Source organism: Hyperoodon ampullatus, assembly GCF_949752795.1.
Source record: "Hyperoodon ampullatus genome assembly, chromosome: 15".
NCBI classification, from domain to species: Eukaryota; Metazoa; Chordata; class Mammalia; order Artiodactyla; family Ziphiidae; genus Hyperoodon; species Hyperoodon ampullatus.
The window spans coordinates 77,891,536-77,908,110 of record NC_136928.1 but is presented as its reverse complement, the minus strand read 5'-3'; the positions used below and the strand labels follow the sequence as shown (position 1 = coordinate 77,908,110).

Sequence of the window (16,575 nt, the reverse complement as noted above, 5' to 3'; positions counted from 1 at the left end):
TTAATGTATCTAAGAGAAATTGCACACATATAAGTGCTCAATAAATAGTACCTTCTATTATTTTTATTGCTAATACTAGTGAAGAGAAAAACGTCTTCCTCCATTTAAAACAAAGGAGTTGTTAGAAATGGGCTACAAACCAGGGGATGGGGGGGATAAATTGTGACATTGGGATTGACAAATACACACTACTGTATATAAAATAGATAACTAATAAGAACCTGCTGTATAGCACAGGGAACTCTACTCAACACTCTGTAATGGCCTGTATGGGAAAAGAATCTAAAAAAAAAAAAAAAGACTGCCTGTATGTATAACTGATTCACTTTGCTGTACACCTGAAACTAACACAACTTTGTAAATCTACTATACGCCAATAAAACTGTTTTCAAAAACTGGGCTACAAGCAAATCGACCAAATGACAGGAGGAGGCCTCCTCCCATCTCCTGGGAAGCAATAAGTTGTAAATAGGACTAACTTGGACACAAGGAGATGAAGGACGGAGGCACAGCATGGAGAACACTGAGATGTAGCTGGCGGTGCTGACGTGAACTTCAAGTATCCAGGTAAGAAAGTCAATCTTTTTCCTAAGAGAGAAACGGGCAGGGTTTGGGTGGCACTTCTTTCCCAGGAACAGGGTGGCTTTGGCTCCTGAGCCTGGGCCATTCAGCCACTGGCCTGCAGCTCTGCCACGGGACGGGCAACGTGAGGGACAGGAACCGGGACCGCCATCCTCAGGCAGCCGAACGCCCATTTAAATCCTCAGCCCAACTCAGGTGCAGTGGGGAGCCCTTGACCATTCAAGTGCCGAAGAGAGCGCCAGAGGGAGATTAGGAATCGCACCTGCGGCTCTCAGAGGCTACTCCCTGGCCGCACCTGTGCAGATGCACCCGCCTAGAGATGGACCTTCTGCACAGCTTTCACAGGCTCCAGCCGGGCGCCTCATCCTGACACCCCTCCCCAGCCCACAGGCCCCGGAGGAAGAGCTCCTCCGCAAAGAATCTGAGCCTCACAGCAGTGGAGAGGTGTAGACAGGAAACAGATACAGAGAAAGCCAAGAAGTGACGCTGCCAGGGTCATACATTAGCCAAGGTAGGCTCTCAAACCCAGATCCCTGACCCCATCCAGCGTGTTCTCATAAACCTCGCTGCCTCGGCAACAAGCAGGTTGCTGGCCCAGACCACACAGTTCCCTTAGCCAGGCTGAGGGGTCCCTGTCGGAGAGTGAAACCCACCTCCCAGGCTTGGTTAGTTACGCATCAGGATCCCCCCACCCCCAGAGCCCCTCCAGGGCTGGTGAATCTCACACCCTTCAGCTTCTCTCACCCCCTGACCTTTGTCCAGGGCTTTGGTTTCTGAAACCCTCTTCTTGAGCCTGAGGCACCCGTCCAGAACTCCGACAACCACCGGGGAGGAGACCCCACCTCCAGGGATTTACCCCCAGCATCAGAATCCGAGCCGTTCTTCATTTCACTCCTAACAGTCTGAAGCGCCTCATTCCCCAGCTCTCAGCTGTGAGCGGTTGTTCTCCAAGTTTGCAGCGTCAGTCTCTGAGTCAGGACTCTGGATTCATTAGAAAAATAGGAAATCAAGCCCCGCTTCTCATGGCTCCCTCTGGCGGTGAAGAGAAAATCCCAAGGATGGATCCTCAAACAGGAAGCCTCCTTTTCTTCCTCTTAAGCCCGTGAGCGCCCAGTACTCTATTTTCCGATTCTCCCGTTTTTGAAGCCATATTCAGTTTATGAGTTTGGAGTTATTAAGAAGAGGTACTGGGCTTCCCTGGTGGTGCAGTGGTTGAGAGTCCGCCTGCCGATGCAGGGCACACGGGTTCGTGCCCTGGTCCGGGAAGATCCCACATGCCGCGGAGCAGCTAGGCCCGTGAGCCATGGCCGCTGAGTCTGTGCGTCCGGAGCCTGTGCTCCGCAACGGGAGAGGCCACAACAGTGAGAGGCCCGCGTACCGCAAAAAAAAAAAAAAAAAAAGAAGAGGTACTGGGCTTCCCTGCTGGTGCAGTGGTTAAGAATCCGCCTGCCAGTGGAGGGGACACGGGTTCGAGCCCTGGTCCAGGAAGATCCCACATGCCGTGGAGCAACTAAGCCCGTGCACCACAGCTACTGAGCCTGCACTCCAGAGCCTGCGAGCCTAGAGTCCATGCTCCGCAACGAGAGAAGCCACCGTGATGAGAAGCCCACACACCGCAACGAAGAGCAGCCCCTGCTCGACACCACTAGAGAAAAGCCCGCGTGCAGTAACCAAGACCCAATGCAGCCAAAAATAAACTAAAAAAAAAAAAAGACCCAATGCAGCCATAAATAAATAAATAAATTTATAGAAAAGAGAAGAGCTACTAAATCCCCAGCTGTAGGAGATAAATGAGAGAAGAGAGCGGCTGCGTGGACAGTGAACGGGAGAAAACGGCAGCCTCTCTCCAAGGAAGAGGGCAAGACTGCGTTCGAATGCCATCCTGCTACATTGATGGTAATGAGTTTTCTTTCCAAAAAGATAAGACCCAGTGTTCAAGGTGAGGGGGAAACAGAACAGACACAGGGACCCACCTCAACCCCAGGCCTAAATATAGCTGCAGGTTAAATAAGTGATGGGCCTTTTCACTTCTCTTCTAAATTGCTCGCTTCCTTTTAAAGTTGGCTGCTGCTCAGCTGCAGGCGAGGGCCGGGGGAGAAGCAGGTCACTCCCAGCCGGAGGACGCCAGCCTCGCCCTTGACCAGCCAAGCCTTCTGGAGCGGGACTGGACCGGCGTGGAGAAAGGGGCCAGAGACATGGCCAAGAGAGATGAGAAGCCAAAGACATAAAGCCCGCTCCCTCAACTGGCCGTGACGTAACATCACGTGGGCCTCACCCCTAGATGTTCTCATGTAATTGGTCGGGGTTGGGCCGGGGACATGGCATCAGTCTGGTTTAAATTCTCCTCGGGTGATTCTAAGGTGCAGCCCTGATTGTAACACTGGGCCCGAAGACCTTCAACGTAGGTGTTCACACTTTACACGTCCTCGTTGTCGTTAAGCTGCGTGAGGCCATGATAACTGTCTACAGAGAATGTTAATAAACGGTGGTCAAACCTACTGCACCTTCTGGGAAATCTGGAACACTAGGGAAGGTTTGAACAAAGGCCCAGGGGTCTTCTGGGAGAAGCGGGGGAGTCTGTACGTCTCAGGATTAGGGCTCTTGAGCCGAGAGATGAAGGGCGCCCCACCTTTCAGAAGGCTGGGACGTCAGTGGGCAGGTGAAAGACTCAAAGGGCATTTCAGAGCCCCCTGTGCCACAATATCATCGGTTCATGGATGGAAGGGAGGGATGGGCAACAGTCTAGTGTCATTCACATGCCCTCCAGGAAACTCGCCCAGGTTCCTCAGCCGAGCACCTGAAGAGCTGTGAGGATGGGAGTTAGTACAGCTCAAACAGCATCACGGCCAAGGGCTAGGCTCTCAGTCAGATGACCTACGATTGCATCGTGCTTCCATTACTTGCTGGCTTTGTGTCCTTGGACAAATTACTTACCCTCTCTGTACCTCATTTCCCCCTATAAGATTGTAATGAGGATTAAATGAGTGAGTGCACTTAAAGCTTGCGGTATACGTTCGGGAGAGAATTTCTGCAGCCGAAGCAGGGGCCAGACACTGTTGTCAGAGAGGAGGCCTTTGGTGGAGTGGGGCTCCAGCAGGGCACAGGGCACGCTGGGCGGCTGTGGTGCAATGGCATTATCTTGTTGAACTGCAAATACCTGGAAAGGCATGATTAGCCCAACTCATGCATGAGAAAATGAGGCTGAGACAGAGGAGGTGGTTTGCCTGAAGGTCTCACGGTCTTCACACCTAGGCCATCTGACACCAAAGGCTCACTCCCTACTCTGCTCACTCTGGCGTCCACTTTCCAGGCAAGCAAGGCTACAAAATCTGAGCATGAGTGAGTGAGGGCCAGAGCATCCCTTTCTTACCCTTTGTTTTCAAAGAGAAAGGTCTGCGGCAAATTTTTTACGATAAGACAGACAACATATTACTTCTTTAACATTATGGTTAGCATCTAAATACCAACACAACATTCTAAATACCAACTCAGTCTTCTAGAGTATTTAGGTAATTGACATGAATCTGGAATTATTCCCTTTCTTTGCTTTTTTTTTCCCCATTGAAAGTGTTCAAATCTTGGAAATTTGGTTTCTGATAAGCAAGGACATGAGTCAGATCAGAGCAACATAGGTTATACAAGGGAATCCCTTCCTCATAAGCATTTTGGGGTGTGTGGCTTGGATGTGGAGACCCACACTCACTGCTGGCCTGGCGCCCTCTGGGCCTCAATCATAGATTTATATAGTTGGGATGCAATACTGATGTCTAAGGCCTCTAATTCTGCAATTAGAAGAAAAACATTCCACTGAAATGGACTATGTTATCTCCGAATACTGCTTACTTTGTTTACAATCAGTTGAAATGATGGAAGTCGGCTGTAAGGTTAGAGAAAACCAAAGTTGCCAGTAGGCATGCTTCCTGGCTGGATTAATGCCATCTGTACAGCTGGTAGCACCACAGTTCTAGGAAGACCTTTGTGACCTCAGGGGTCAGTCTGGACAGATGTTATCTGATTTGGGAGAATTACGCTGAGCCTTTTCCTCACAAGTATTTCAGAAGCTTGTACAAGCCATTCCCAGATTCCAGGTGCTGCTGAAGGTTCGTTCAGGCAAGGAACTCAATCCTGGAATAGACAACTGGTCAGAAGTCAGCGGAGTGAGCTTTTATGCCAGTAAGTCTTCCTCCAAAGATGACAAAAACTTTTTCCTGTCAGAAGACTCTAGCTACACCCATAGGAGCAGAAATGAAATGAAGCCAGTGATGACAGAGATGGTGAAAATGATGATGATGATGGTGGTGATGATGACGGTGATGATGATGATGATGGTGATGATGGTGATGATGATGATGTTAATGATGATGACAGTGATGATGATGATGGTGATGATGATGGTGATGATGGTGATGATGATGATGTTAGTGATGATGATAGTGATGATGATGGTGATGATGGTGATGATGATGATGATAGTGATGATGATGGTGATGATGATGATGATAGTGATGATGATGGTGATGATGGTGGTGATGATGTTGGTGATGATGGTGGTGATGATGTTGGTGATGATGATGGTGATGATGATGATGATAGTGATGATGATGGTGATGATGGTGATGATGATGATAGTGATGATGATGGTGATGATGGTGATGATGATAGTGATGATGATGATGACAGTGATGATGATGTTAATGATGGTGATAGTGATGATGATGATGACAGTGATGATGACAGTGATGATGTTAATGATGGTGATAGTGATGATGATGATGTTAATGATGGTGATAGTGATGATGATGATGATGGTGATAGTGATGATGATGTTAATGATGGTGATGATGATGATGATGATGATGATGATGGTGATGATGATGTTGATGATGATGATGATAGTGATGATGATGATGACGGTGATGATGATGTTAATGATGGTGATAGTGATGATGATGATGACGGTGATGATGATGTTAATGATGGTGATAGTGATGATGATGATGATGGTGATGATGATGATGATGGTGATGCTGATGGTGATGATGATGACGATGGTGATGATGATGATGATGATGACAGTGATCGTGATGTGATGATGGTGATGATGATGGTGATGATGATGATGATGCTCATGGTAATGATCATGGTGATGATGGTGATGGTGATGTGATGATGACGGTGATGATGATGGTGATGATGATGATGATGATGTTAATGATGATGATGATAGTGATGATGGTGATGGTGATGTGATGATGATGGTGATGATGATGGTGATGGTGATGATGATGATGATGGTGATGATGATGGTGATGGTGATGATGATGATGATGATGGTGATGATGATTATGGTGATGTTGATGGTGATGGTGATGATGATGATGATGGTGATGATGATGGTGATGGTGATGATGATGATGATGATGGTGATGATGATGGGGATGATGATGATGGTGATGTTGATGATGATGATGATGTGATGATGGTGATGATGATGGCGATGATGATGGTGATGGTGATGATGATGGTGATGGTGATGATGATGGTGATGGTGATGATGGTGATGATGGTGATGATGATGATGATGATAGTGATGATGGTGATGATGATGATGGTGATGATGACAGGTGAAGTAAGGTGAAGCGAACTTACTCTTACAGAGAGGGTGGACCCAACCAGGTATCTGTGTGGCATTGGTGGAGTGTGGGGAGGAAAGGTGGAGACTAGGCTGTCCCAATATGCCACACGTCAACAACACTCAGTGAGCCACATAACACTCAGCCCAATGGCTCTGACAGAGCAATATGGAAATTGACCAGAGGCAGCCTTTCCACATTACTTAAACTAATTAAAAATTATTCATTGTAGTAAAGGATTGTCCTAGATGACATCTATCTAGACTAAACATTCTTATGAATACACGGCCACCTTCTCTCTCTCTCTCTCTCTCTCTCTCTCCAAATATTTCTTTGGGGTCATGGTAAAGACCCGTGTGCATCAGACGGATCCTCCGATGGTCCTTTAGTCACGGAGTTTGCTCCCTGCCAACTGCTGCCTAGGGGTAGTTGCTGTGGGTTGAACCTGGTGTGAGGCTTTCATGAGAGCTAAGCCTAGGACTTCCAGCCAAGAACCTTTACCTTCAAGCACACACTTCTACAGTGGAAGCAAGTGCCCGCGAGTTGTGCATTGGGGTCCTTATGGTCCTGCGCAGGGAATTCCCTTTCTGTGTTGGTTTTCCCAAGGGTGTTGCTATCCACACCCCTGTTATGATTGGCTGTGTGTTAGTCAGTGACCCCCCGACAGCCAATCCTGGCTGGCTCTGTCAGCCCACCCCCCGGTTACAGAGGTTCTACAGACATGCAAACCTGTCAGCCTTCTACAGAGATGTTGATAGGTTTGGAGGCCCCTAATCAATAGGCAGCCCTCGTGTGCTGGTATTGATCATCTACTTGTGGCCTTCAAATCACAATTCAGCTACATGAGTGAAGCGGGGGAAGAGGTAACATTTCCTGGGCCCCTGCTAAGTATCTGACAGAGCCTCACATGACACACAACAACCTGTGAGATAAATAACACAACTCTCATTTTCTACAGGACAGACTAAGGCTCTGAGAGGGAGTACTTTGCCCAAAGTCGCATAACTAACCTGAGACGTGACTCCAGGTCCATCCTTCCTCCGTCCAGGATGTGCTCCAGCCACTGGCCATTCCATACGCTCTCCCCTTCCACCACCACCACAGCCAACGGCCTGAACTGCAGTTTTAGACACTGTATTAATTGTATTCTATCAGAAGAGACGGTTAAATAAATAAATAAATAAATAAATAAATAAGAAGAGTCCAGTCTCTCTTAGTAGGAAAGTATGTTAACCAGTCGCTATAAGAAAGAAAACAAAGTAAAAAAAAAAAAAAAAAAAAGGCAGCTTGCTCATCATTTATATACAGCTTTATTTGCAATTCGCTGAAACCACTGAGAACAAATGACAGGTACACATGTTGCCTCTGGAAACAGCGCTGGGCTCTGGAGGCTCTTCCCCCAGGAAGCTGAGACTGGTGACGGCGGTGGCCACAGGCGGGCATGCTCATACCCAGTGCTGCGCCGCACCCAGGGCTGTGCTGAAGGTCCTCAGGGCCCGATGGGTGCCCCGCGCGGCCAGGAGGAGTGACCCGGCTTCGGCCTCGTGGCCAGCTGCCCGCAGGTGTCTGGCCAGATCCTCTGCATCCCAGCGCCCTTGCTGGGGGCCGGCCAAGAGGTGCTCGACGAGACGTGGGTAGAAGGGAGTGGAGACGCACTTCACCAAGAGCTTGGCGTCCAGGAGCAGGGAGAGAAGTTCTCGGTCACAGTTTGAATCATTCACCTGCAAGAGGTAAGACAGGCAGACGTGAGGGGCGGGCGTTGCGGACTCCCCACCCGCAGGCACAGACACATCCCCGCTGCTGTGCTGGGCGCTGCCCTTTTGCCTTTGTCATCAGAAACCCCTTGACCCTGGCTAACAGCGCCTGTTCCGAGAAGCACACACAGGGCACGAGCGTCTCTGGCATCACACATACGGGATGACAAACCCGGTCTCCTTTTCACGGAAGACATGGCCACGTACCAAGACCCCCTGGGATCACAGTGGCGGCTCCCACATCGAGTGTCAGAAGTTGTGCTAAATGCCGGACATGTCCTCCTTCCCTGAGTCCTCTCGGTCCACCCTGTGAAGCCAGCACTTTAACCTCCTGACTTCACAGATTAGGAAACGGATGGGTAAGAATTTCGCTTAACATCGTGGTCGGTAAACTGTGGAGCCAGAATCTGAATTTAGGTCAGTCATGACTTCAGAGCTCGAGCCTGTTAACAACCACATTTACCATTTCATTTGTGCTTCACCACGGTCCATATTCTTTAACCTCAAACCTCTCCTTTATGTAGATCCCTGTGAAAAAAATTCTTTTCGGAACAAGAAAACCCTTTTTCTACTCCACTAAGAAAGTACATCCATCAACCCCACTGTTGTAAATAGGATAACCGACAGGAGGTGCTTAAAAGTTGTTCTTGCTTAAGGCTCTAGAAAGTTCAGCACCAAACTCACCTTTTTAAAACAAGTTTTCTGTGCTCTTTCAGTTGTGTATTTTCTGTACTTTCTCCCTGGTCTTAGCTTCTTGGCCTATGCATGGTTTTCCATGGCTTTGACACTTAGCTTATATTTTTCTGTTTTATTATTGTCCATATTTTCATAAGGAATCAAGTCAACACGAATCACAGACCAAAATTCAGAGCTTCTCATTTACATTGGGGTGTCATAAAACAGCTTCAAGACAGCTTCTTCTTCATGTCACTGTGCACTTTTTAATAGTGTTGGGTGTAGTAACCACAGAAATAATGTGGCATTTCAAAGCCAATTATCTCATGCTTGGACCAACTCTACTACGTAACTACACGGCGCGAGTGTTCTGTGACAAGGAGGAAAGGCTACTGGAGACAAGAAGGTCAAGGGTGTCGACTGGCTGCGAGGATTGAAACAAAAGAAGTTCTGAGAATAAAAGTTACTGCCCTGGGCTTCCCTGGTGGCGCGGTGGTTGAGAGTCCGCCTGCCGATGCAGGGGACACGGGTTCGTGCCCCGGTACGGGAAGATCCCACATGCCGCGGAGCGGCTGGGCCCGTGAGCCATGGCCGCTGAGCCTGCACGTCCGGAGCCTGTGCTCCACGGCGGGAGAGGCCACAACAGTGAGAGGCCCGTATACAGCCAAAAAAAAAAAAAAAAAGTTACTGCCCACTACCAGACGGCGCCTATCTTTCCTACCAACCAGTGATCCTTCAAAACCCCACAGAGGTGTCAGCTCCAGTGCCACCTTCTTGGTGACATTTCCCCTGGATCTCCTGGCCAAGCTGACCCCCATCACGCCACACCCCAGGACGCCGCACACACGCCTCTCCGGGCTGTATTATGGTGCTTGGTCTGGCTGCCTTCCTACCACCCTGGGAGCTTCTTGAGGGCACGGGGGGCTGCAGCCCTTTCATTTCGGCATCCGGTTTAATTCGCACCCGTTAAATGGCTGAATGAACCCACTTCACTGAAACCTGTCACAGTTTTGTAAAGTGCACACGTACGCGATTGAACAAGATTCTAGACTCAGAACTGAAGAGTCCTGCAAACTCTGGGCGTCTTTTCTTCAGCCTCTCATTCCATCAGCAGTTACATTCCACTCATCCACCTCTGACTCAGGAAGACACTGAGGTTGACCTCAATGTCCCACTTTTTGTTTGTTTTCGTTTTTAGAGGTGGTGACAAAAGCAACTGGTACAAGACCAGTTTTTCTGCTGCTCAAAGTGGCAGAAGAGCTTTCCATCCTCCCCACCGGGGGGGCTGCTTACGAAGGTTCTACATGTCTTCTTTCCCTCCTTTTTCTCTTTTGCTCCAGAGTAGGGAACCAGGACCCGAACCCCATCACGGTGCCTGCCACTTCCTGAGAGGCCCTCATGTGCCACTGAGGCACCTTCTCTGTAAGCCTTAAAACGTCCCTTTAAGACAGTTCTGATCTCAGTTGACAGACGCATAAACCGAGGCTCAGTGAGCTCAGAGCCATGTGTCGAGCATCATAAGGCTGCTACACAGTGAGCTGCCCAGGAGCCCTCAGCTCTGACTAGTCCGTGCGTTTACTGTTTGTTCCCCCCCGACCCAGACTATGAGCCCCTCCAGAGCAGAGATGGTGTGTCCTCTGTTCACCCTGCAGCCCCAGGCCCAGAAGAGCGTGGGCCTCATGGGAGGAGCTCAGCAAGATCTGTGGAATGAACACATGAAGAATGAGTAACTCCAAAGCTCGCATCCTTTCACGGTCCACCGCAGCCTCGACACACGTGCGTGAGCGCACGAGTGGCAGCTGAGTTACTGTGCGTGTTGTTAGTTTGGTTCACTGTTAAAACTAAAGAACCCTTCTACCTAACCCTCCAGGAGAGAACAGAGCGTGTGCCAGGATGCTACAGGCAAATGTTTGATAAAATACGTGGATAAAAGTCTCAGCATCCAAACACCGCAGGGTGGTACTTTCTTTGCTGCCCTGAATAAGTCTTCAAGGCTAGGACACCTTTATGATTCTTTCTGTTGACTCACGACCCCTCCCTCTGGGGGCCTGAAAGGCTCCCAGGAAGGGAATGATGGATTTTTCCAGCTCGAGGAAGCGACAGGGGTTCTGTCAATGCTGCCCCTCTGATCTCCTCTTCTGTTTGCTTCTCTCCAGTGCAATGACATCCTGAAAATTGGTTTCCCGCTGGATGTGCCTTTCGGATAACTGCCCGAGTCCTAAGGCAGGGTGGGTGTCCACCCTCCAAAAGCTCTCCGTCTACTATCCCAGCTGAGGAAGCCTAAGGCTCAAGTCACGGAAGTGAACTCTGACGTTTCCCCTGTGGTCCTGGCCTGCTCAGAGGTTCCCTAGAAAGAGGCAGAGGCAGAGACTGCGGACCTCCACTGAGCCTGGGCGGTGGCCAGGGGAGGGCGTGGGGGAAATTCTGGTTTAGTTCCTCATAATCAAATGCTGGGAAAATGAAGGGCTGACTTTGTTTCCTTTCTCTGGCCTTCTACCTGATTCTGGCTCTTTGCAAGATGTACAGAATGGCCAGAGTCTACTTTATAATTGTCATGTGCAAGGAAAACACTGCATAGACATTTATTCTGTACATATTTGGGACAAAACAGAGAATGCAAGAATACAGAAAGTAAGAGAAGGCCTTTCTGAGGACCCAGTCCCACAGCTGCGTTTTAACGAAGAGGAGCCTGAGGGTCAGAGAAGGAGAGGATTGCCCAGGATTGCCCGAGGTCACAGGCAGCCAGAGCCGCTCCACCCCACACACCAAGCCGCCTGCCTCAGGGGCACCAAGGCCAGCCTGAGTCCTCCTCCTCAGCACAGCAGGGTTCCTGGCATCATCCCGACAGCGTGGAGCTGCTACGTTAATTTGTCAAGCCTCAGCTTGTCTTCGTTTTTCTTGTTTTTGACTAAAATCCTAACTTAAGCCACTAATCATCTGGTACTACCTACCACAGAAGCCTACAACTGTCTTACCAGTTAGAATTACTCATTCTAACCTACTTGATTTTTCTTTTTGAAATAAAAAGAAAAAACATGGAAATAGTTTTAAAAAAGAAAGAAGTCCTCTGTATCAGGATCACAAGAAAATTATCTTATCCTTTTCTCTCTAGTAATTATCCATATGCAAATGTATTTTCACAATCAATCCTGTGACATTTGTACCTACTTTTCTCATATGTTGAGAATTTTTAAAAACTATTTTCACACAGTTTTCATTCCTAAAAAGTTTAATGGCTGCGAAGTAGTCTATTGAACAAGTAATTTAACTTCCCCTGCTGTAAATAGCTGTTTATAATTATTTGATATTACTGAAACACTACAAGTGAATGGTTTTTACACACATCCTTTCTTTATTTGAATTATCTCCTTAAAATAAATTATTAGGAGAGGTATAACTGGGGTCTTATGGGATGACATGTATCCCCCCAAATTCATATGTTGAAGTCTTACCCCCCAATACACAAGAAAGTGACTGTATTTGGAGACAGGGCCTTTAAAGAGGTAAAAGTAAGGCTTGATGAGTCATTTGGGTGAATCCTAATCCAGTTTCATTGGTTTTTTTTTTTTTTTTTTTTTTGCGGTACGCGGGCCTCTCACTGTTGTGGTCTCTCCCGTTGCGGAGCACAGGCTCCGGACGCTCAGGCTCAGCAGCCATGGCTCACGGGCCCAGCTGCTCCGCGGCATGTGGGATCTTCCAGACCGGGGCACGAACCCATGTCCCCTGCATCGGCAGGCGGACTCTCAACCACTGCGCCAGCAGGGAAGCCCTCATTGGTGTCTTTATAAGAAGAGAAGATGATACACACATAAACCCAGAGGCAACCACATGCGGACACAGGGGGAAAGCAACCATCTACAAGTCAAGGAGAGAGGCCTCAGAAGGAATCAATCCCGCTGACACCTTGATCTTGGACTCTGGGCCTCCAGGACTGCAAGAAAACAAATTTCTAGTGTGTAAGTTGCCCAGTCTGTGGTACTTCGTTATGGCAGGCTGAGCAGACTAATACATGGGGCAAAGCATCTGAAACAATTTTGGGCTGAGGATGTGAGAGCAGTGCAGTCACACAGCAACGTGGACCGTCCAGCTCATGGCGGTGCTATCAGGGGAGGAGTGGGTCAGTTCCACTGCAAACTTCTCAGCTTTGGATGTTACTGTTTTGAAAAGAAACTCATTGTGCTAATTTAGGAGATATGCATAGGTACCTCAAAGATGATTTTATTTCAATTTGTTTATATGCAAGAATGAATTTTTTCCATACATTTCCTGTCATTTTTATCTTTTCTTGTGGGAAGGATCAAATCCTTTGCTCATTAACTGGAGTTTCAACATCATTTTCCACATGTGAAGGAGTTCTTTATATAACTTAAACATTAAATTTGATTTTAGTTATTGATATAATGGACATTCTAATCTGTTGTTTGCAATTCTGTTTTGGTTATTTGTTGTCTTGTAGAAGTCTTACATTTTTATATCATCAGGAAAGGATCTGTTCCTTTATGATCCTTTTCCTATTGCTTTAAAGCTTGGAAACTATACTTGCTTGAAGGATCTGATATGTATGCGTGTATGTGTATGTTTGTTTGTGTGTGTGTGTGTGTATATATATAATTTTCTGATTTTAAAAATATCTTAACTTTTTTTTTTTTTTTTTTTTTTGTGGTACACGGGCCTCTCACTGTTGTGGCCTCTCCCGTTGCGGAGCACAGGCTCCGGACGCTCAGGCTCAGCAGCCATGGCTCACGGGCCCAGCTGCTCCGCGGCATGTGGGATCTTCCCGGACCGGTGCACGAACCTGTGTCCCCTGCATCGGCAGGCGGACTCTCAACCACTGTGCCACCAGGGAAGCCCAAAAATATCTTAACTTTTTAATTGGTTGGGAATCACTTTGGTGTATGGTCTGGGGAAAATCACGCATCCGTGACATTGGCTGGATTGGTGCTTTAAGGGCTTGAGGAAGAAAATATATTTGGTCATTTTTGGAGTCAGTTGTACGTCTGAAATAAATATGTGAGAAGTCCAGGAGGATTAGTTGATTTAATTCCTCTGATCAAATAACTCTGAATTAGAGTGCGAAGTAGTCGTCTTGTGAAGAGAAAGCAGACAGGCTTTGGGGTGAGAGACCAATTTCCAATCCTGGCTTTTTAGCTACATAGATGTATGACCTTGTTAAGGATAATCTCTCCAGGCCCCAGTTTCCATATGTGAAATACAGACAACAGACAGGGGTTGAGATAATCTATGTTTTTAACTGCCTAGCACAATGCCTGTAGAGTTCAAGTTCAGTAAATGGCTGGAGTTATTAGAGTCAAACAAATCAGGAATAAAGCATAGAAGAAGCAGGCGGCCTTACATATATCATACAATGAGTAAAAGGCTTGCTGTTTCTGTCAGTGATTTTTTTTTTTTTTGGGGTCGGTGATTAATTTTTGAGAATAAATGAAACTTTGCAGATCTTGGGGAAAAAAACTTATTAAAGCACAAAGCACTACTGTCTTCCAAGCCATTAAAATGTTAACTGCTTAATTCCTGTTTCAACAATAGGTAATGAACCTTCTCTGAATTAAATCTTTGATTTTATGGATCTGTACGAAGCTAAGAGTAATTACAGTAAGGAGAGAAGCTGAAATCCCAGTAGCCTAGTGCATGCACGACCTCATTTCAATTACTTTAAAGAAGATGATTTAATATTATTTCACTGTTTCCTTTAGGGGAGGATATTTGTCTCACTGCTACATATACTATTACTATTAAAAGTTATTAAATATATCAACTACAAGTGCAGAAAAATAAAAGGGCAACAGAAGTGTATACTTGGAATAAGAAAAATGCCTGCAGGTAACTTTTTGTTTTCTCTATTTATTTGCATGACATTCAGGCTCCATTTCTCGGCACAGCATCAGCTCCGCTCCTGGCATGGGATTAGTGGTACACACACCTCTTCTAAATCCAAACTTAGGACAGTCCTCTGACTGAGGACCTAACAATGGGAGAGAATCTTGGACATTCAAGCGTGGTCACCTCTGTGACCCATTCTGGGGCCCAGAGTTTGGCGAGTTCCAAACATTGCACTTGCCCCCTTTCTACTTTGCTTAATTCCTTGTGTTACTATTTCATACGTCAATCTCCTGATGAGGTAATTCCTCTACACTGATGGATGTGTATTTTATTTCGTCTTTACAAATGTCTTACCCATTCCTCACTCCAGCACACAGTACCAGCCTATGCACAGTGGTGCTTTATACATCTGTTCACACTAAGTAAGGCAGCCACCCATCAGAGCTGTCTGGAAATCTAATAGGTTAGCCCATAGGGAGTGAGCTGCCTGTCACTAGAGGCAACCAGCTGAGACGACTGGGAGATATTCTGTTGCAGAGCTTCCTTCACTGAGAAGACCAACTACCAGCTGAGGATGAAGGAAGATGGGTGAAAGCAACATGTCTAGGTATGTACAAGTTAAAATGCTATTTAGAAGTAAGTAGATATGCCCAAAATTCTGAGAAAAAGAGCCTGGTACTAAAAGAGACAAAAGAACAGTGATTGTAAAAATAGGTTTGTTTCGTAGAGAATGGACTTGAGGACGTGGGGAGGGGGAAGGGTAAGCTGGGAGGAAGTGGCATGGACATATATACACTACCAAATGTAAAACAGATAGCTAGTGGGAAGCAGCCGCATAGCACAGGGAGATCAGCTCGGTGCTTTGTGACCACCTAGAGGGGTTGGGTACGGAGGGTGGGAGGGAGACGCAAGAGGGAGGGGATATGGGGATGTATGTATATGTATGGCTGATTCACTTTGTGATACAGCAGAAACTAACACACCATTGTAAAGCAGTTATACTCCAATAAAGATGTTAAAAAAAATAGATCAGTTTAATGTCAATTGGTATCTGTAAAAGATACAGGAAAACACTCACTTGATCCTTCTTTGCATGACTGGATCACTTCAGCCTAACCTGGTTTGGATACGCTTAGAAGAAAACCAGCTGACATAAGGGCCAAAACAAAAGAAGGGCTTTGCAGACACCAAACAGGGTTGTTGGGAGCCCAGCCCAAGGTCCCTGTTATCACAGCATGCCGAGGCCGGGGGGGGGCATGTGTGAGCCTGACTTCAACACGAGAAGGCAATACCACGGGAGCGCTACAGCGGGAACAGGTGCTCACCAGGGAGGTCCTTGTTGGAAATCTGGATTGAGTTAAAGGGGGAACAAAGAAAGGAAGGTTTCCCGGTTTTATATACATGTTGGCCCTTGAACAACGTGGGTCTGAACTGTGCTGGGCCACTTACACGTGGATTTTTTTCAGTAGGAAATACTACAGCACAGCACAGTCCCTCGTTGGTTGAATCCATGGATGTGGAGGAACCTCAGATGTGGATTCAGAGGAGCCTCGGATACAGAGGGCCGAGCCTAACTTACACGTGGCTTAACCCCTGTGCTGTTCAAGGGTCGACTGTAAACATGTTAATCCAAGCATGCTTTTCTGAGAATCTTTAAGGCTCTCCCTCCAACCTAGACACTGGTCACTGTGAGTAATGTTGGTAGGTTCCAGTACCTTCATGGCAAAATTAAAGGAGATAAGAATCACATTTATTAAAACCTTGAAGGACTGTGTTGTGGAAGCAATTGCACCGGGCAGAAGTGAGATCCACATGTTCAAGATAAAGTCTGCAGGCTTCATTCTAGAGGTGCCCTCTTCCGAGGGCTTTCAAAGCACAGCACAGAGCACCCAGGGAGTGGTCGGCTCCCCAGCCCTAGCCGGACTGGACCAGGGCCCAGTGACTTAGCGGATTTGAAAAAGGAAGCCCTATACCGGGCAAGCTGTCAAACTAGCTCTGCGCTACTCTTTTCAGTGCTGATATTATATGGTTCAAGATGCTTTCAGCAAGTTCACTACCCTGTGGAGATAACCCTTTTCCAATATCAGAGAGCC

The 16,575-nt window shown here is 47.2% G+C and overlaps 1 protein-coding gene across 3 annotated transcripts in view; it reads right to left on the bottom strand.

Moving 5' to 3' along the window:
• Positions 1-7,528: 7,528 nt before the first annotated feature.
• The window catches only part of NBAS (NBAS subunit of NRZ tethering complex), a gene marked incomplete at its 5' end in the record, with an annotated part of 354,840 nt that continues 345,793 nt past the window's right edge, over positions 7,529-16,575 (bottom strand). For all 3 annotated transcript variants that reach the window (XM_079721535.1, XM_079721536.1, XM_079721537.1), the window contains one exon: positions 7,529-7,936. In XM_079721535.1, coding sequence (XP_079577661.1) covers positions 7,661-7,936 — 276 coding nt within the window. In that variant the 3' untranslated portion in view covers positions 7,529-7,660. The remainder of the gene's footprint in view (positions 7,937-16,575) is intronic.